The following is a 21,385-nucleotide window of genomic DNA, read 5'->3' on the forward strand; positions in this document are numbered from 1 at the left end:
ATACCAAAAGTAATGATCTTTTAAGAAAACAAGGGGAGGGGAGAGAAAAAGAAAAACATACAGTTTAAAACACTGTGTTAGGTTTGGTGCACACATTATCCCATTCAATCCTTACAGAATCCTGCTTGATCCCAGTTTCATAAAGGAAGATGCAAAAGAGTTAAGCAGCTAACCAAGGTCACATAGGTAGAAAAGTATCAAAACTAGGATTTAAGTAGAAGTCTGTCACCAGAATCATTTCCACTCACTATGCTTTGTAATAATAATTCTCTTACTTGTTAGAATTTGTATATATGAACTTTTGTTATGTTTAACCAAGGCATATCTGTACCTGTATAATTATACCTTTAAAAACTCACTTATGAGGAAAAAAGAAAAAGAATGACTAGCTGAATTATTTGGAAGATCTAATTTCCTGGTGTAATAATGAAGCTAAAAAGGTATGAATTAAATCTCATTAAAAATTGGTATGTATGTGGTATTGTAGGGCCATAGACTACATATGTAATTGGTAGTGTAGGGCCATATGTAATTGGTATTGTAAGGCCATAAACTACATTTAGGAGAGACACTAACGCTTTTAAAAATTAAGAGTAAGTACTCTGGAGTAATACTTGAGTTATAAACCTAAGTCTGCTACTTACTATTTTTATAAACTTGGGCAGGATTCTTAATCTCTTCTAGCTTCATCTAAACTTATCTATAAAATGTGAACAATATTGTGGTGTTACCAAAAGGATTAGATAAGATGTGTATATAAAGCAACTGCCACTATCTCTTAAACATGGTAAGTGCTCAATAGTCATTGGTATTGCTCTAATTAGCTAATCATGATTAGTAGTCTCATAAATGAGTACCATTGATCATATGTAAACACATACATATCAAATTCTCTAGATAAACCCATCATTGTGCTTGCCTGGAAATTTCAGGTCATTAATATTATTTTTAAAATATAAAAATTATCTGAGGCATTAGGCAAGAGTCCTTTGAATTTTTACTTTCTCCCTCAGAGCCTTGCTTATTTTAAAAAAATAAGAAAGCTTTATCTGAATATTCTCAGAGTATTTTAATGAGACATCTGGAGAACAACAATAAATGATCATAAAGACTAGATATGTAAAAACATGTGCAAAAGAAACACTAAACACATGTGAGCATAGTTTATGGCTATAGTGGAATCTTTGTAACAGTTTGTAAGTAGTGTAAGAGAATCTACCCTGAATTCTATCTAATAGTTCTAGTACTAAAGTATCAACTGAAGTAGTGTCAATGTGATTCTACTGCATGAACTCTAGATGACACTATATTAAAGCCACATATTTGTGGGGATGTTTAAATGAAGCAGAGCTAGACAGAAATAGGGAAGGTTTAATGAAGAATTGATCCTGCCTATACAGTAAAATTTTACCAATTTTCTAATGACTCTGAGGAGTGAACTGTCACACAATGGCATTTAGGTCAAGAAGACTATCCTTTTCTCAGTCACAACTAAAAAGATGTGCTCCAGAGAGAGACTTCTGAAATGGCAAAGTGAACTTGGTGAACCTGCTGACCCACAAAACAACCCAAAACAATTTGAGCTGGCATAAGAATAAGTGAATCTGAAGGTAGATCAATAGAGTTTATTCAGTTTGAGACGCAGAAAGAAAAAAGAATGAACAAAAAAGTAACAGAGCTTCAGAGATCTGAGGGACACCTTCAGTCATACCAATATACACATACATAATAGGGTCTCAGAGAGGAGAAAGAGGAAGAAAAAAATATCTGAAGAGATAACAGCTAAAATCAACTCAAATTTGGTGAAAATTACTAATTTACGCAAGAACTCTTACTGGAGCTCAATGAACTCCAGTAGAATACAGCCAAAGAGATCACACCTACACATATCACAATCAAAACTGACAGAAATGAAAAATAGAAAATATTCAAAGCATCAAGAGAAAAATAACATCACACATATGAAATCCTAATTAACAACTGACTTGTCATCAGAAAACAAGGGATACCAGAAGACCCGTGGGATGACATCTTCTGACTGCTGAAGGAAAAGGGTAGTTAAGCCAAGAATTCTATATCCAGCAAAACTCTCCTTCAAAAATGAAGGGGAAATTAAAACACTCCCAGATAAACAAACACTGAGAGAATTTACTAATAGACCCGCTCTACAGGAAATACTAAAGGGAACCCTTCAGGAAGAAATGAAAGGATATTCACAAGAAGAAATAAAAAGCACAGGTAAAGGTAAGCACAGTTGAACCTTGAATAATGCAGGGGTTAAGGGCACTGACCCTCCCCACCCTGACTCAGTCAAAAATCCACATGTAATTCTGGACTCTCCCGAAACTTAGCTACTAATAGCCTATACTGTTGAGAGCAAGCCTTACTGATAACAGAACCAATTAATATGTATTTTGTATGTTATAAATATTATATACTGTATTCTTAAAACTTAAGTAAGCTGGAGAAAAAAATGTAAAACTGTCATAAGGGAGAATACAAACTGGTACAGTCACTATGAAAAACAGTATGGAAGTTCCTCAAAAATTAAAAATAGAACTACCCTACAATCTGGTAATTGTACTACTGGGTATTTTTACCCAAAGAATATGAAAACACTAATTTGAAATGATATAGGCACCCCAATGTTTATTGGGGTTATTTAGTATTTAGAATTAACCAAATTATGGAAGCAGCCCAAGTGTCCACTGATAAATGAATATGGAACATGGATAAAGAAGATGTGGTCTATAAACACGGTGGAATATATTAAATATATAAAAAAGAATGAAATCTTGCTATTTGCAACAAAATGAATGGATCTAGAGAGTATAATGCTATGTGAAATAAATCAGGTAGAGAAAGACAAATACCATAAAATTTCATTCATATGTGAAATTTAAGAAACAAAACAGTAGAACAAAACAAAAAAGAGACAAACCAAAAAACAGATCTTAACCACAGAGAACAAACTGATGGTTACCAGAGGGGAGGGGGGTGAGGGAGATGGATGAAATAAGTGAAGGGGATTAAGAATAAACTTATCACACTGAGCACTGAGTAAGATACAGAATTGTTGAATCACTATACCATATACCAAAAACTAACATAACACTGTTGGTTAAGTATATTGGAATTAAAATTTTGTTAAATATTGTAAAGAAGAGATAATACATTTATAGTACTGTACTATATCAAAAAAGTCTCGGGGCACCTGGGTGGCTTAGTCAGTTAAGCGTCCGACTTTCGCTTAGGTCATGATCTCGCGGTTTGTGGGTTCGAGCCCCGCGTCGGGCTCTGTGCTGACTGCCAGCTCAGAGCCTGGAGCCTATTTCAGAGTCTGTGTCTCCCTCTCTCTCTGACCCTCCCCTGCTCACGCTGTCTCTCTCTCTCTCTCCTAGAAATAAATAAAAATATTTAAAAAAAAAAAAAGTCTGCACATAAGCAGATTCATGCACTTTAAACTCATGTTGTTCAAGGGTCAACTATACATAATATAAAAGCATAAATGTATTTTATTTATAACTCATTTGTTCTACTGCTCTACAAGACAATCATGTAAAGCAATAATTATAAAATTGTACTGGTGGGCAATGACAAGAATACCACAAATAATATCACAAAGGAGGTGGGGGAGGGAATGGAGGTTATATTGTATCAAAATTTTTTATACTACTGAAATTAAGTTAGTATTCAACCAAACCAGATTGTTTTAAGATGCTAATTGTAATCCCCAGGGTAACTACTAAGAAAGTAAAAAGTTCAGTTGAAAAAAACAAGGGAATTAAAATGGCACCCTAACAAATACCTATTTAATACAAAAGGCAGTAATGGAGAAGTAGGAAAGCAAAAAGGCATACAACATATAGAAAGAGCAAAATTTCTATTAGGCAGATGTAAATCCTAACTTATCTACAATTACATTAAATGTAAACTGATTAAACACTCCAGTCCAGTCAAAAGGCAGAGACTGTCAAAACTGATTACAAAAACATGATCCAACTTTATCAAGACAAAATGTATATTCAAAGGAACTGATTAAAAGGAAAAGGATTGGAAAAGATATATCATGCAAACAGTAACCAAGAGAGAGCTGGAGTGCCTATGCTAATATCAGACAAAACAAACCATCTAAAGTTATTATAAGGACAATCCATAGATAAGACATAACAATTATAAACATAAGCAGCTAATAATAGGGTTCTGAAATACATAAAGCAAAACCTGACAGAGCTGAAGAGAAATATAAAATTCAACAATAATAGTTAGAAACTTCAGTATCTTACTTTCAATAATGAGTAGAAATCAAAGATCAACAAGGAAAAAGACTTTAATAACATTATAAACCAATAAGACCTAACAGATTTCTACAGAATGCTCTACCCAACAACAGAATACACATTCTTCTCAAGCACACATGAAACATTCTCCAGAATATACTGTATGTTAGGCCCTACTAAAAGCCTCAATAAGCTTACATGGATTGAAGACATTCAAAGTATATTCCCCAACTACAATGAAATAATTAGAAATTAGTAACAGAAAGAAATGTGGCAGTCACAAACATACAGAAATTAAACACATTCCTTATTAATAAAGAAGAAATCACAGGAAAATTAGAAAATATTTTGAGGTGAATGAAAACAAAAACACAACTTATCAAAATTTATGGGAAACATGTTAAAACAAAAACCTGTACATGAATGTTCATAATAGTTCTCATTACAATAAGCCAAAACATCTATCAATTGATTAATGGATACATAAAATGTGGTATATCCAGAAAATGAAATATTATTCAATCATTAAAAAGAATGAGGTATGGACACATGCAACAACATTGATGAACCTTGAAAATACTATGTTAAAGAACCCAGACACACAAGGCCATATATTACATGATTTCACTTAAATATTCAGAACAGGTAAATCCATAAAGACAGAAAATAGATTAGGAGTTGTCAGGAACTGTGAGGATAGGAAAATGGGAAGTGACTGCTAATGTAAAGGGGGTTTCCATTTGGTGATAAAAAAGTTCTAGAACTAGATAGTGATAATGGTTGCACAGCATTGTGAATGTAGTTAATGTCACTCAACAGAACACTTTAAAATGGTTTAAATGATAACTGTATTTTATCTCAAAAAAAGTGAAATCGATTTTGGGGGAAAAGAAAATAATGATAAGAAAACATACTAAAAGTCAAATATTTTACATAGACACTAAGATCTAAAAGAGACCCACCATGATTTCAGCAGAATATCATAAAGGTAAAAATTTTCAATATATAATTAAATTTCATACTTGTATGTGAGGCCAGGAGGCCTCAAGTGTGGGTTCATCCTCTTCTGGATCAAAATCTGGATTATCACTTGGAGGAAGAGTACGGAAGATGTTAGCACTGATCTGTAAAGAAAAGGAATTTAGATTTATATTCTTTGTTGTACAACTAAACAATGTAAACTGAAATATTTTAAAGATAACTTTAAGAAAAAAGTTTTGACTATAAGCCTAGTTCAAAACCTATAAGCTTCATCAAGATATGAAGAAGTGAGATGTTTCTCTTTTCTCTATCCCATAACTATGACTTCTTCAGATGCCAACTTACTACAGATTACAGATTACCTCTGGATTCATCTTCCTTAAATTACAAGTTGTTATTTCCAAGTTTTGCTTAAACAGAAAATTTATAAAAAAAAAAAAAAAAGACGAGGAAGGAATTCTGGGGAGAAAAGCACAAAGTTCCTAAGTCTACCTATCAATAACTTGATCCATTTCATCTTTCTACAATTCCCTCCATATTCTAATCCAGCCATTTACTTAGTTTACAGTCCAAAAGAGTTTGATAAAAGATCTCCATTCCTATACATACACACCACACTGAGAAAGAGGGAAAGGAGGGTAGAATACCCTCACTGCTATTATGGACATATCCCTCTGGTGATTTAATGTATTTTATCCTGAGCCTTTTTAATTTTTATTTTTTTAATGTTTATTTATTTTTGAGAGAGAGAGAGAGCACAACCTGGGAAGGGGCAGAAAGAGAAAGAGAAAGAGAAAGAGAAAGAGAAAGAGAAAGAGAAAGAGAAGGAGAAAGTCAGAAAGAGAAAGAAAAAGAGAAAGGGGGGGGAGAGAGAGAGAGAGAGAGAGAGAGAGAATCTCAAGCAGGCTCCGCACTGTCAGCAGAGAGCACGATGCAGGGCTTGAACTCACAAACCGTGAGATCATGACCTGAGCTGAAGTCGTACACTTAACCGACTGAGCCACCCAGGTGCCCCTGAGCCTCTTTAAACAAAAAACAAAACAAAACAAAACAAATTAATCTCTCTAAAATCAGAATGTTGAGATTCTTCATTTCAGATTCAGTGAAATAACAGTATTTATAATTTCATTATTCACACTGTCTTAGCACCAAGGTAAACTAACACATCTTTTTTCTCTAGCAAAGGTTAGACTGTGGTGCTAATCTTTGAAGAATGATGAACAACAACTGAGAAACCACATGGTTTAGCAAACACTTAAGGCCATACTATTAAAGAGTTGGTCACGTGAGATAAACTAGTTGGGGAATAAAGGATGAGACAAGAGGTTGTAGGTGGTGCAAATTTCCAACTATGCTTATGAAGTGGCATCTATGCTTAGCCAAATAACTGCTTACAGTCAATTACTAAAACCAAAAGACTTAGAAAGTAATAACCTAGAATTTGATCTGCTAGAACTCAATGCCAGTACATAAGGGCGGAACCAATAAAGAGTTTGACAGGTATCAATTTCACAAAGAATGGTAGGAAGTCACAGATAAAACTTGAAAAGGAAAGATGTCTCATTCAGAGGGCATAATTTGCCTTTGAGATCATACTTATTCTTGGTAGTAAAAAAACATCAACCTTGTTGCCACCAATAAAATTAACTATATAATAAGTATACTTAAGAGCTTTATAGGGCCAACAGGGTGAGTTGGCTTCACGCTTATCGAGAAATTAAGTACCCAGAAGTTAAAAAAAAAAAAAAAAAGACAAAGCATACACACCTTTTTTCTTGGAAAAAGAAATAACTCCCAGAATTTATTAGTACAGAATAAATTGACTCAAACATTTGAGTACTTTCAATATCTAAATATTTGACAGCTTTAGGTAATCTTTACATGCACTCGAACTCACAACCCTAAGATCAAAAGTTGCATGTTCTACCAACTGAGCTAGCAGGCACCCAAGTCAGTAACTTTACAGAGATTAAAATAAAGTACCTTTTTCCAGGATTTGAAAATTTTCTGAATATAAACCCTTTGAAATCAGTAAAATGGAAATACTGTTTTTCCCCCTGAACGTATTTTAAATGATAAACACAAAACGAAAAACAAAATGAGTTTATCAGTATTCAATACTTGTTTTCAAACTATCACTTAATTTTTATAGTCTATTGAGAGTTTAGGGAAGCCAACTTCATTTTGATCAATGCTCCCTGTATAGCTACTCTTTAAAACTTCTTTAAGGCTTTTATTTTCATTTAAAAAAAAAAAACAAAGAAAACTTTTAAAAAGCAAACAAAAAACTGAACCAAAATTTTCTAGTATAATGTGATGAAAGAAAACTCAACTGGTGTAACAGGGCCAAATTAAACTTTCTATACATTTTGTTCTTCCCCCAGAACATATATTAGGCAAGGGGAGGGAAATGAAGACAACTACAAATTATACTTGCTATAACGTTCTTTATACCCTGGTAACATTTAAACTTCAATTATGACTTCAGTGACTCTTGAATACTCCAACTAATTTTTTTTACTGTTTTTTTTTTACGGTTTTTAAAGTTTTACAAACTTTACTGTTTGATGAAAAATAAGGTTGAATTATTAATAAACAGTATCCTAAACAACCTTACCTTAATAAAGTTGGCAGTTAATTTATTTTTCAGAGATTTCATTCACTTATGTACGTTACTTAACTTCTTAAAGGTCCTGAGTTTTTATTAAAATTCAAGTGCTATAGAATCTATAAATACATTAATACATTAAAATAGTCTAAATAAATACGTATTTTTAGACCTGACTCCTTTACCCACTGCTGAAATGTGGAGAGTCCCATAGTTTTTCATTAGTCTTCTCTCTTTGCACTTTAGACATTCTCCCTTAGTGACAATTCAGCTCTATGACATTAATTACTTATTAATCTGTACAATCTTAAGCCTACAGGTTTCTCTTAAGCTCTAGATCTACACTATACAATATGACAGCCACCAGCCACTGTGGCTATTGAATTTTCAAACTAATATAAGCAATGACAGCATCAGTGGAATGAATGGATAATCTTTCAAATGGACTATTTTAAAAACATTGTTTTGAGTACACTGATTATTGTCTATTTATTAAAAATTAGTCTCAGGTAATTCATAATTACACCTCAGATCTTACTTGAATTTATAGAAATCTGAGGAACTTAAGTCTAGAAGGCTTACCATTTTTACTATATCAGAATACGCTGATTCAACAATTACACCACGATTAGTTGAAACATACTCAACCAGTTCATTCAGTGTTGCCCTTTTAATTTCTTTGCTCTTCAAGTCTGAAACAGAGTCCATGAAATCAAACAGTATACAACACTGCTGCAACTTCTGACAGAATAGCTCTTGTTGTTCATTGGAAGTGGCATCTATAAATAAAAATAAAGAAAAACTTAGAAATAACCTACTCAGAAGTTACTTTAATATGCTCATTAATTTTAGAGATGCTATTCACACACATAAAATAAAAAGCTTCTCTCAAAAGTCTAGTGAGGGGGAAAAAATGATGAGAAATTCACCCACCTAACCTCATCATTCATGCCAGAAACCAGGATCCATAATGGACTTTTCTTCCTTTCTTACCACCCCTAATCAATCATTATAGATTACTGATTATGTTTAACACATCTGTCATTCTCACTGCCATTTTAATTACCCTCATCATCTATCATCTGAATTACAGCAGTGATAACCTAACTGCTCCTCCTACCTGCACCATAACTATTACAATTCCTGATTTAGCTTCTTAAATACCTCAAAAGCTAAAATTGCACTACAAGGAGAAACAATCTGATCACACCCAATACTTCTCAATAATTCTCCAAAAATTACAAATTGAAACTCAAACTTCTCAAGATTGTATACAAAATTCAGCTGCCTATTGTCATCAATCATCTCTCAACACTTTCCAGCATGTACTCAATATGGTTAAACCATATTGCTTCAACTTGTGAAGATTTCTTTTGCCTGGAATGCTCTTTTCCACATTCCCACCCTGGGAACCCTCCCCATTTATTACGTTTCAGCGGAAACATACTCCCCTCAGAAACTCTAGGACACTAAAGCTAAACTGGTTAATCCACTTTTACCCAAATGTATCTTAGGTATGTATCTCTACTGTAACATTTTTTGTGCTATATGGCAATTATGTTTTACACGTACAACACTCCTAGACTGCAAGGCCCCCAAAGACAGGAAACAATTGTTATTTTTAACTGTATTTCTGTCTCTCCTTCTCCCCACACACCACCACCTCTTCTATCAAGCACAGTATCTGGCACACAATAGTCATTCAGCAAATGTTTCTTGTTTTGCTGTCTACTTATTTACAGAAATATGGACATATTACATTGATTTGATTCTAACAAATGTACTAAATCCATTTGTTTACAACATTCAAAAAACAACAAAACTTCAATTCTGAACTTTCACATCTATAAACAAGGACTTTCAATTAGCTCAATTATTTAAGTTTCTTGATTAGGGGGATTAAATTTTAAAAAATCAGATATGCATCCATTTAATATACTTAATTTGAAAAAGTACAAGATGAATAGCTCTGTTTTTTGTAAGCTTCCCAATTATGCAACTTATTAGATTTGGTATGTGTTACACACTAGAGAAGGGTGATTATTTGAGCTATAAGAATCCTTTTCAACTCATACTGTACAGGAAATCCCCATAAATTGTCTCAGTTACTCAGTAATGCCTTTATCTACTTATAAAGATATCTAAATCTTCATTGTATAACCTTATATCTCTATTATAACATATATTAGATCTTTATATATAATTAAATTCCATCATACTGATGGAGAATATATGGGAAATAGGTATCATACCTTTCAAGCTAACTCCGTTCTAACAGAGTTTTAAAGCATTTTAAAGCTATTCTTTCCTTTAGTAATACAAACTCATACAATATCCCATTTCAATATATGGTCCAGTCCTAAGTAATTCTCTTTTTCCTCCCGCTACCAACTCAACATGAAATCACTCCCTTTCTTGTTCCCCAAAGGCTATGTGTCTGCTCACTCTTTTCCCTACCTGATTGATATACCTTATCAGATTTCCTCCCCTATGTTTCACTCCCCTATGTTTCACTCATAGCAATGACCATTTTTATCAATAACCTACCTTGATGGTGATTTAAATGGATTAAATTAGATAATGATCATGAAGTTGAGTGAATATATTTCAAAGTGGAATATAAATGGAAGGCATTCATCTCTTATATCACAGGCTAGTAGCTTCTGGCTAACATGTTAGAAGACACAAATGATTTTTAGGACTGGCAAATAGTATTCAGGAATATGTTACCAAAAAAAAGTTTCATTTTCTGGGCACCTAACTCTCTAGAGAAAAATTAATGTTTTTTCATGGCTTCTTAACCTAAAAATTTATTTGAATTTATTTTTTTATTCTCTTGAATTTTATCTCAATATTACCTAATGCTTAAATGGGACAGGTCACATCTGGATCTTCCCAAACATTAGAAATATTTAGAAAACAGTTAACATTTCAACTACTTTGGCTCTGAGTTAAAATAGACATTTCCAGTCCTCAATTTTTTTTTAGGTTTTAGATAAAAGAAAAAATCTTTTCCCACTTACACCTAATTTAAACTTTCCAAACAATCCTTAGTTCTGGGGCACCTGGGTGGCTCAGTCAGTTAAGCATCTGACTCTGGCTCAGGTCATGATCTCACAGTTCGTGGGTTTGAACCCCACATTGGGCTCTGTGCTGACAGCTTAGAGCCTGGAGCCTGCTTCAGATTCTGTATCTCCCTCGCTCTCTGCCCCTCCCCCGCTCATTTTGTCTCTCTCCCCTTCAAAAATAAATATTTTGAAATGATTTTTTAAATAAAAACAAAAAACAATCCTTAGTTGTGAAAGTTGGAGATGACTTCCTGTCTTCAAGAGATTACAAACTGCTAGGTTCATGACACACAACATTTTTCATAGGCTAAAAACATTTTTATAGTAGTTATCCTAGTAAGAGAAAATGATTATTGGCTTTCATCAAGAAGTTATGAAATATTTTGCACTTGTTGATGTTTATTATGTCCCAACTCTTAGGTATCTCTCTGAAACACAATTTACACTGAATTTTCTCATAAGAAAAAAAGAAAAGGAGAAAATATATTTCAACAAGTTGAAAAAAGATCAGACTATATTTTGGCTCTACTTCATAAATATGAATGACAACTTGTGAGAAAAAGAATGCGTAATAATTCTCTTTGCTAAATGTAAAAAGTACTGACAAAATCTACATCATTGACTGAAGTCTGTTATACTCAATGATGTTTCAGTTTGGCAATGTCTAACACTTAGGCACTAATATCATATATTGTTCTGACTTAGTTATATTTACTAGGCTAATGTTAATTATCCATTTGCCATTTTCAATGTGGATAATGTCCATTCCAATTCCAATGGTGATAGCTTTTTCCCTTAGGATTTTCTATCTGCAATATCCACTGACGTCTTCTATGAGAATTTCACTTAGTGGTTTAAAAATAAAAACACCTGTGGAAATATACAAGTTCACAGAAACAATTCAGAACGCCTTATAGTACTACATCATACAGTGACTGGAATGGTAGATTCACACAGTGTAATTGTTATGCATCATCCCCTGAGTGCAACACAGTATTTGCTTAGTCAACTTGAAATTTACACGAGACCCCAAATTTTTGCTAAAGCAATTTAAAGCAGGTCTTCTTGAAATGATAACATGTATATATTTCTTTTTTTTAAGTTTATTTAGAGACAGAGTGTATGAGTGAGAGATAGAGAAAGTGCATGCACAAGCAGGAGAGGGACAGAGAGAGGAGAGAGAATCCCTCATGGTCAATGCCAAGCCCAATGTAGGACTCTATCTCACAAATGGTGAGATTATGACCTACCAAAGCCGAGGTCAAGAGGTGGACACAAACAACTGAGCCACGCAAGTGCCCCTGATATGTATCTATTTCAAGTGGATTATTACTTTCTTCTAAAATTTGTAAATAAATCAGGAACAAATAAAGGATGAGTAAATTTAAGAGCCTGGGACTGCCATTTAAACGAAGGGAAAAACCGAGTCCCTATTCATAAACCTTTTGGTATATTTTGATCTCTCTAAGTATTTACTTGGGAGCAATTCAGACCAGCAATTATTACCAGTAATTATCATAGTGTATCATGTTAAATGTATCAATTCAAATGCCTTAAGTCTTTAAATTGCCAAGGAAATTTGATTACAATTTAGAAATATTATGACCTAAAATACCAGCTTACATTTATCTTTTCAATAACATCAGAGCTAAGAATTTCCTAAAAGTGCTCTTCTAGAAAACATTACTAAATCTCCAATATAACAAGCTCTGCATGAAAATTATGGAAGATACAAGAAAAACTGCACAAATCAAGGAATTATCTAAAAACCAGATGTGCCTTGCCTTGCAAAATACATAACTGGTTTAAACTTGCCTGGAAGATGAGTTTTTCAAGTGCATCTTAACTCTTCCATTTTGGTATGACTGAAATTTGATTCCACTAAAAAATTTCAGTACTGTAAAAGTCCCTACATGGTCTTAGGCAGAAGGAGAATCAAGACAATTCTAGGGAAGGGAGGCATTTCATCTTTGAAGAATCATTAATACAACTTTTAAAACTCACGAAAGCTTGTTAGGTTTCCCTATTTATTTCTGAATGCTTAAGTTTTCTCTCAACACCCAACATGAAGATATAGCTGGCTCACACTTTAAGAAATATTGCTCTAGGGCTACCTGGGTGGCTCTACCAGTTAAGCATTCAGCTCTGCGCTGCCAGCTTAGAGCCTGCTTGGGATTCTCTCTCCCTCTCTCTCTGCCTCTCCCCTGCTGTCTCTCAAAATTAATAACTAAACTGGAAGAAAACAAAACATCAGGAAAAAAAAGAAATACTGCTCTAGAGAAGTATTTATCAAGGTGTGAATGGCAACCTATTGCTGAGTAGTAAGATCATTTTAGTGGGTCATGACTAGAATTTTAAAATATATGTAAGATATCAATGTGTTTCAAGTATGTGAGTACTGAGTTGTAAAGTAAAAATTTTTTTAAGTTTATTTATTTTGAGTGAGACACAGACAGCAGGAGCAGGGGAGGGGCAGAGAGAGAATCCCAAGCAGGCTCCGTGCTGCCAGCATGCAGCCCGACATAGGGCTCAATCCCACCAACCATGAGATAATGACCTGAGCTGAAACCAAGAGTCAGACACTTAACTGACTGAGCCACCCAGGTGCCCCCCGTAAAATGTGTCTCTTATTATAGTTAGCAGTCAAAAAAATTTTGAGAACGACTGCTTTACAACATGTAAAGTACTCTAAGAGACCACTACACTACAAAGCATGCCCAAGAGCACAAAACAAATCCATAATGCAAACAAGATTCAAATCACCTAGAATGCAAGAACAAGTATATATAAGACTATTGTCTTTGAAATACCTATCAACTGTTCCTCTAATAGCTATATTCTAAATCCTTACCCACTTACAGATTTACAATGCATACTAGTTAAAGATGGCAAATTTGTTTATCTCTTCCCTTTTATTCTAAAATAAGACTAGGGGCACCTGGGTGGCTTAGTCTGTTAAGCATCTGAGTTCAGCTCAGGTCATGATCTCAGGGCATTGTAAGTTCGGTCCCATGTCAGGCTCTGTGCTGACAACTCAGAGCCTGGAGTCTGCTTTGGATTCTATGCCCTCTGTCTCTGCTCCTCCCTTGCTCACACTTTTTCTCTTTCTTTCTCAAAAATAAACAAACATTAAAAAAGTTTTTAAATAAGACTAAACCAAAAATTATGTAGGGGTGTGTGTGTGTGTGTGTGTGTGTGTGTGTGTAAACCCACAATAACAGAGAAAGAATGGGGCTTTAGGCAAAAGACTTCAACAAATTTCTGGAAAACTCAAAGTCCATGAAGAAGTGGTAACTGACAAAAAGCAGGAAGTCACATTCTAGAATAAACAGGGAATTACAGATAAGCTTCCCACAGTATTTTGGATTAGAAATACCTAGTGAAATAGAGAATGAGATTAAGACATGAGCTGAAAATAGGGGATTATATAAATCTGTGTGTACTGAACAGTCTACCATCTCACCATCTCAGTCCAAAAGTCAGTCAAGCATTCAGGCCCCAGGCAAAAAAAAAAGGGGGGGGGTGCTTCCCAAAGAAACTTAATCATCCCAGAGAAAAATTCTAGTTTTTACTAGTTAGTTCCATGACCAATTACTCTAAACAAAAGCAGGCAGTGAATGAACCCCCATCCAACTTCTAAAGTGATTTTTAAAAATTCACTAATATTAACAGAAAACAAAGGATCACAAGACATTCAAGTAAAGCCTTGAAACATGAAGGTAAACTAAATAAACAGAAAAAAAAAAGACACCAAACAATGGGTTAATTTAGCATATCACTTTGAAATTTCAAATGCTCAGGAGGAAAGACTAAACACTTCCAAATTAAAAAAAAAAAAAGTTGGGGTACCTGGGCGGGTCAGTCAGTTGAGCACCTGACTTCTGCTCAGGTCATAATCTTGCGGTTTGTGAATTTGAGCCCTGCGCTGGACTCTGTGTTGACACCTGGGAGCCTGGAGCCTGCTTCAGATTCTGTGTTTCCCTCTCTTGGCCCCTCCCTTGCTCACACTCTGTCTTTCTTTCCCTCTCAAAACTAATAAAAAGAGTTTTTTTTAATTAACTCACAAAAGAACCAGAGGCTGATATCCATTAGATTTCTTCTCAGCAAAGGTGATGCAAGAAGACAAAGGAGATATATTGTTCAAATTCTAATGTCAATCTAGAACTGTGTAACTAGCCAACAATCAATAAGTATAAGGATTCAATAAGGGCATTTTCAGATATGCAAACACTTGGAAAACTTACCACCTTCACAATGTTTTTGTTTTTTTTTTTTTTTAATGTTTTTATTTATTTCTGAGAGAGAGAGACACACACACACAGCGTGAGCAGGGGAGGGTCAGAGAGAGAAAGAGACACAGAATCTGAAGCAGGTTCCAGGCTCTGAGCTGCACAGAGCCCGACGCGGGGCTCAAACCCACAAGCCGGGAGATCATGACCTGAGCCGAAGTCGGACACTTAACCGACTGAGCCACCCTGGCACTCCCTTCACAACCTTTCTTAAGAAATAACCTGAGGACATGATGCAGCAATAAAGGAAAAAGAGAAAATGGAATCTAGGAATAGAAGAATCAATCCAGAAAAGCAGTAAAGTCCTAGAGAGCAAGTGAGCCATTGACAACAGGAGGAATAAAGACCTATGAGAGTGATGCCACAGGAAGATCAATAGGATATCGTATTACATGGAAAACTGAAGAACTTAAAGAGTATGTTAAACGTACAAGGAAAGAAAAAAAGACACAATTAGAAACTCCAGGAAATACTAAAAAAAAACTATATAAGGAAATGTAATTACATTATGTGGCTCTGAAGCTTATATACTCAACAACATAAACCTTCACTGACTTTCAACTTTAAGAATTACAATTTACAGAAATCTTTAACTACAGTATAGAAAATGTTACCAATCTTAAAAATGTAATGTAGGGGCGCCTGGGTGGCTTAGTCGGTTAAGCATCCGACTTTCGCTTAGGTCATGATCTCGCTGTTCGTGGGTTCGAGCCCCGCGTCGGGCTCTGTGCTGACTGCCAGCTCAGAGCCTGGAGCCTGTTTCAGAGTCTGTGACTCCCTCTCTCTCTGACCCTCCCCTGCTCACGCTGTCTCTCTCTCTCTCTCTCTCTCTCTCTCTCCTAGAAGTAAATAAAACATTAAAAAAAAAATTTAAAAAAAAAATGTAATGTAAAGATAACTAAGGTTGAGGTTGAAAGAAGAGGAGGAGAAATTGAGTGGCACCACTTTTCCAACTTCATTTCCCATTACTTCCCCCTTTTATATCCCATGTTCCATTTATACTGATCCTTGAAATTTTCTGTTTTATATGCACTGGTTGGAATGCACTCTACCATCGTTATTCTTCATCCTCTTCAGAAGCAAATAAAGACAGTGCCCACTTAAACACTAACCAATGAGAAAAAACTTTAGCCAAAGGATTTCAAGTCTACCAGAGCCATTAAACATGACTATATCCCCTGCCATGAGAGAACTAAGATATTTTAACTTAATACCATCATTTATAAAACTTCCTTTATTCTAATTTTTTTTTTTAACATTTGTTTTTGAGAAACAGAGAGACAGAGCGTGAGCAGGGGAGGCCAGAGAGAGGAAGACACACAGAATCCGAAGCAGGCTCCAGGCTCCGAGTTGTCAGCCCAGAGCCTGACGTGGGGCTTGAACTTACAATATTCTCAAAAAAATATTAGCAAACTTTGTAAAAAAATTTTGAAGATTAAATTATTAACTTTAAGAAAATTTGGTAAGAAAAGTTTTAACTATACTCTTTAGTGTCAGTTTGTGAAACTTATTTAGGAAAACTGTACCACAATCAAGATATCTGTAAGTTAAGGTCTTGAGTCTATTCCTCTGTCTTATATACTCAGATACATGGTTACTTTTTATCATATACAGTACAAATGTAAGCTAACCAACTTCATGATTTAGTAAAAAATGCCAATTTATTAATTTAGGACGAGAAATTATTCCTCCATGTACCATGTTAGAATATTCCAGTTATGTGTTCCTTAGGCAGACCTACAGGAGAAGCCAAATCATTATCAGAATGATGTTTGGTGTTTTAATTTTCTATTGCTTAGTAACAAATCATTCCAAATTTAGTGGCTTAAAACAATAATTAGTATCTATCACAGTTTCTTTGAGTCAGAGATTCAGATAGAACACAGCAGGGACAACTTATCTCTGTTCCATGATGTCTAAGGTCTCTCAGCTAGAAATCTAGAAAACTAAGAGGGAGAATCCTGTGAAGGCTAAATCACTCATATGTCTGATAGTTAATTCAGGCTTCTGAATGAAAGTCTAGCAGGGGCTAGTGCCAGAAGCCCCACATGTGGCCTCTCCATGGGGCCTCAGCTTCCTCACAATATGGTGACTGGATTCCAGGGGCAAGTAATTTGAGAGATCGAACAAAAGACAAGAATGACTTTTATGAAGAAAATTACAAAACTTTTATGAAATATATAAAAGAAATATATAGTAGAGATATACCATTATTCATGGATGAGAAGACATCTTCCCCAATGAATCTATACAGAGAAAGCATTCTGGATTGCAACATGATTCTGCACTCAATTGACAGGGTGTTTTGTTGGAACCTGAAGAGTTGCTTTTAAAATTCATCAGGAAAAATGAAGAGCCAAGAATAGCCAAGCTGATATTTAAGAAAATGAAGAAGGGAAGACTAACCTTACTACATATAGTAATTAAGACTACAAGATTTGGGGCAGGCATAGACAAAAAGACCACTGGATTGAAAAAAATAAGATACCTAGGAACGTATTAGTATACATATACATAAAATTAATATATAATAGAGTTGGGCTTTTTAAATCTCAGTAGTGAATTTTTTTAATTTAATAAATTATTCTAGGACCACTGGTTATTCATATGGAAAAAAACTTAGATCCCTCCCTCATACCATTTATAAAAATTAATTCTTTTAGAAAACTAAAAGACTAAATATGATTAGGTAAAGTGCAAAATGTTTAATTTTATAACCAACTCTGGACTGGCATCCAGAATGCACAAAAGAACATCTATAAATCGATAAGAAAAAGACATAACTATAGAAAAGGGCACATGAAACATAAATGATCAATAAACATATGGAAAGACATACAACCGCACTGGAAAGCAGAAAAATGTAAATATGTATAAACCATATATATGAATTTAAGTGCAAAATACACCATTCCATACCTATTGGATTCAAAAATGTCAAAAAGTGTGGGCAACACTGTTGTTTCTAGCAGACTACACTTTCCTCTGTAAACTACTAAAATCTGGGCAAAATATGTGAGATAACTGTTTTCAGATGTCGGAAAATATACAATATGGGACTGTGATCCTTAAGAGAAGGGAAATAGAGTGAGCTCACAATCACATAAGCTCTCTATTAGCACTTTCCAGACTGCACCAGAGGGAGAAGTCTCAAAATAGCCAGCAGGCTTACTGAGCTAAATACAAAGTGGAAATCAAGGCTAATGAAATGGCTGGAATCTGCATGTTAAAATACTAGAGAGGAAGGAACTATACAGGGAAGGAATTTCAATTTTTCTACTTAAAGTGATGATACAACTTGTTTATTCTGCTTACATAGCAAGTCATTGTTGAATGTAAAAGCAATCTTGGATTCTAGCACAAGTACCCCATGACCATGATGTATCATCCTATTTGTATGTTGTTAAATTCAATTTGTAAATATTCTGTATAATATTTTTGCATCTAAGTTCATAAGGGATACTGGTCTGTAATCTTGTTGTTGTAATGTCCTTGTCAAGGTTCTTTTTTTTTTTTTTTAAATTCTCAAGTTAGATAACATACAGTATAGTCTTGCCTTCAGGAGTAGAATCTAGTGATTCATCACTTACATATAACACCCAGTGCTCATCCCAACAGTGCCCTCTTTAATGCCCATCGCTCATTTACCCCACTTGTCACAATTCTTAATTAGGATTCAACTAAATAGGTATAAGACTTGTTTAGATTTTTGTTTCTTCTTGTGTCAGTTTCAGAAAGCTGTTTATTTCAAGGGATTTTCCCAATTCCTTTAAGTTTGCAAATGTATTGTCATGATTATATATTTGAAAGCTACAAATTCCTAGATAAAGGAAAGGCACTAATTATTACTACAAAAGAAGCTAAAATTTTAGTCTACAGGAAGTTCAACTTCTAGCAAGACAAGGTAAAAAGCTCCACAGACCTGCTCCCCAGTGAAAAAGATGAAAATAATATTTAAACTTTGAAAGCCTCTGGAAATAGCCTTAAGGCAAGCAGCAAATGAGGAATCATCTATCCAAGAATACTTATGAAAATTTATTAAGAACAGCAAGAATGTGTGGTATCTGAACAAAGACTGCTACCCGTCTCTCCTCTCGGCTTAGCTAGGTGGAAACTCACTCTGGAGGGGGGCAGCCAAGAGCACAAGGATCTTTTCACTACTAGTTCTTGATCAGGCAGCTTTCTTCAGGTGAGGAGCATGATGCTGGCATTTCTCACCCTGCCCACAACTACCTATTACTGAGTTTAAGTTCTGGGCCAGAGCAGTTGAGAAGAGGGGCTCACCTCTCTTGCCCAACTTCCACTCATGAGACAGAGCCTCTACCTTTGGTGTAGCACCACTGAGAATACTGGAGCTGCCATTACCTTAGTCCTAGCATGTAAGGACTTCCAAGCTGGAAGAGGCAAGCCTAAAAGATCTCAGGCTAATGCTCCCTCTCGACCTCCTGCTCAGCTCCTGAAGTAGGGTGTCATTCAGAAAGAAGCATGTCCCTATCTCCAGCTCCAAAGCCCTAACTCAGAAATTTTGCCCAGGGGAAGAAGCAAGATATAAAAAGGCTGTTATGTCTCTTCCCAAAGGAAATGACTTCTTTTGTAACACAGCATAGAAAAGTTCAAGGTTAGAGGCGCTCTTAAAAAGTGTGGGTTATAGTGAAAGGCAACTGGAAGATCTGTAGATTCATTGAGAAAATAGGCTTTCGTATGGTAGTTTGCAGAATACCAGGGAAAGAAACAGCTTGGAGGAGCCCTCTGGTGTCAGAACAAATATCAGACACTGACCTCAGGACTATTCCTTCCAAAAAGCCTGAATTTGACTATATTAATAAAAAAAAATTAGAACAATTTATGCCCAGAGCGTTGTTGAAAACAATTAAACAAGATGGAAGTCACCAGAATTTAAAGTTGGGGGTGTGGTTAGGAAAACATAGAGCCCTGCCAAAAGTACTCTCATCTCAGGGTGACTACTGGCATACCTAAAGCTGCATCCTCTGAGGAACAATATTAGTTAGATCCAGTCCCTAAACAAATAAATAACAACAATAAGCTCTGAGGGATGGGACGAGTACCCAGTATTGTACTGCTTTAATACACTAAATATATTATCTAAAGTGTCCAGTCAACAACAAAAATTTACAAGATACACAAAGAACAGGAAAGTATGAACCATATAACCAAAGAGAAAAAAGAGGAGACAATAGAAATAGCCTGTGAGAGCAACCGAATGTTGGATTTAAGAGAAAGTGACTTCAAAGCAGCCATTATACATATAGTATAATGAACTATAGAACTAAAAGAACTAAAAGAACTATAAAGAACTAAAGGTAACCATCACTAAAGTAAAGAAGTTATGACAATGTCACATTAAATAGAGGATATCAATAGAGACAGACTTTACAAAAAAAGAAAGAGAGAAACAAAGATTCTGCACTGAGAAGTACAATAACAAAATGAAAAACTCACTAGAATGACTCAACTGATGTGAATTGGCAGAAGAAAGAATTAGGGAAGTTTGAAGATAAATTGATAGAGATTATGAAATCTGAATAGAGAAAAAAAAAGGTGAATAAAAATGAACAGAACTTCAGGAGCGCCTGGGTGGCTCAGTGAGTTAGGTGTCTGACTCTTGATTTTGGCTCTGGTCATGATCTTGTAGTCTGTGAGACTGAGCCCCACATTGTGCTCTGCACTGACAGTACAGAACCCTGCTTGGGATTCTCTCACTTCTCTCTGTCTCTCCCTCTCTCTACCCCTCCCCTACTCATGCATACTCTCTCTCAAAATAAATTTTAAAAACATTTAAAAAAAACACACAACTTCTAAGATCTGTGGGACACCACAGAGTATACCACATACACACAACAGGAGTACCAAAAGGAAAAGAAGCATAAAAAATATTAGAAGAAATCATGACTGAAAACTTCCCAAATTTAAGAATAACACTAAACTGCACACCCAGAAAACTCAAAAACTCTAAGAAGGAAAAATACAAAGGAGATTCACAGATATACCATAATAGAAGCACTGAAAGTCAAAGACAAGGAGAAATTCTTGAAAGCTGCAAAAGAAAAACAACTAGTCAATTACAAAGGCTAAGATGAACAGTTGACTTCTCAGTAGAAATAGTAGAGGCTAGAAAACAGCGGAGTAACATATTCAAAC

At 35.0% G+C, this 21,385-nt stretch overlaps 1 protein-coding gene across 2 annotated transcripts in view; it reads right to left on the reverse strand.

Annotated features, from left to right (window-relative positions):
* Positions 1 to 21,385, reverse strand: part of PPP2R5A (protein phosphatase 2 regulatory subunit B'alpha) — a 62,412-nt gene that overhangs the window by 22,682 nt on the left and 18,345 nt on the right. For both annotated transcript variants that reach the window (XM_039230095.1, XM_039230096.1), the window contains exons 2-3: positions 8,452 to 8,648; positions 5,303 to 5,404 (exon numbers count right to left, since the gene is read on the reverse strand). In XM_039230095.1, the coding sequence (XP_039086026.1) occupies positions 5,303 to 5,404; positions 8,452 to 8,648 (299 nt within the window). The remainder of the gene's footprint in view (positions 1 to 5,302; positions 5,405 to 8,451; positions 8,649 to 21,385) is intronic.

This window comes from Hyaena hyaena, unplaced genomic scaffold, assembly GCF_003009895.1.
Source record: "Hyaena hyaena isolate Hyena2069 unplaced genomic scaffold, ASM300989v1 scaffold_43, whole genome shotgun sequence".
Classification (NCBI taxonomy): domain Eukaryota; kingdom Metazoa; phylum Chordata; class Mammalia; order Carnivora; family Hyaenidae; genus Hyaena; species Hyaena hyaena.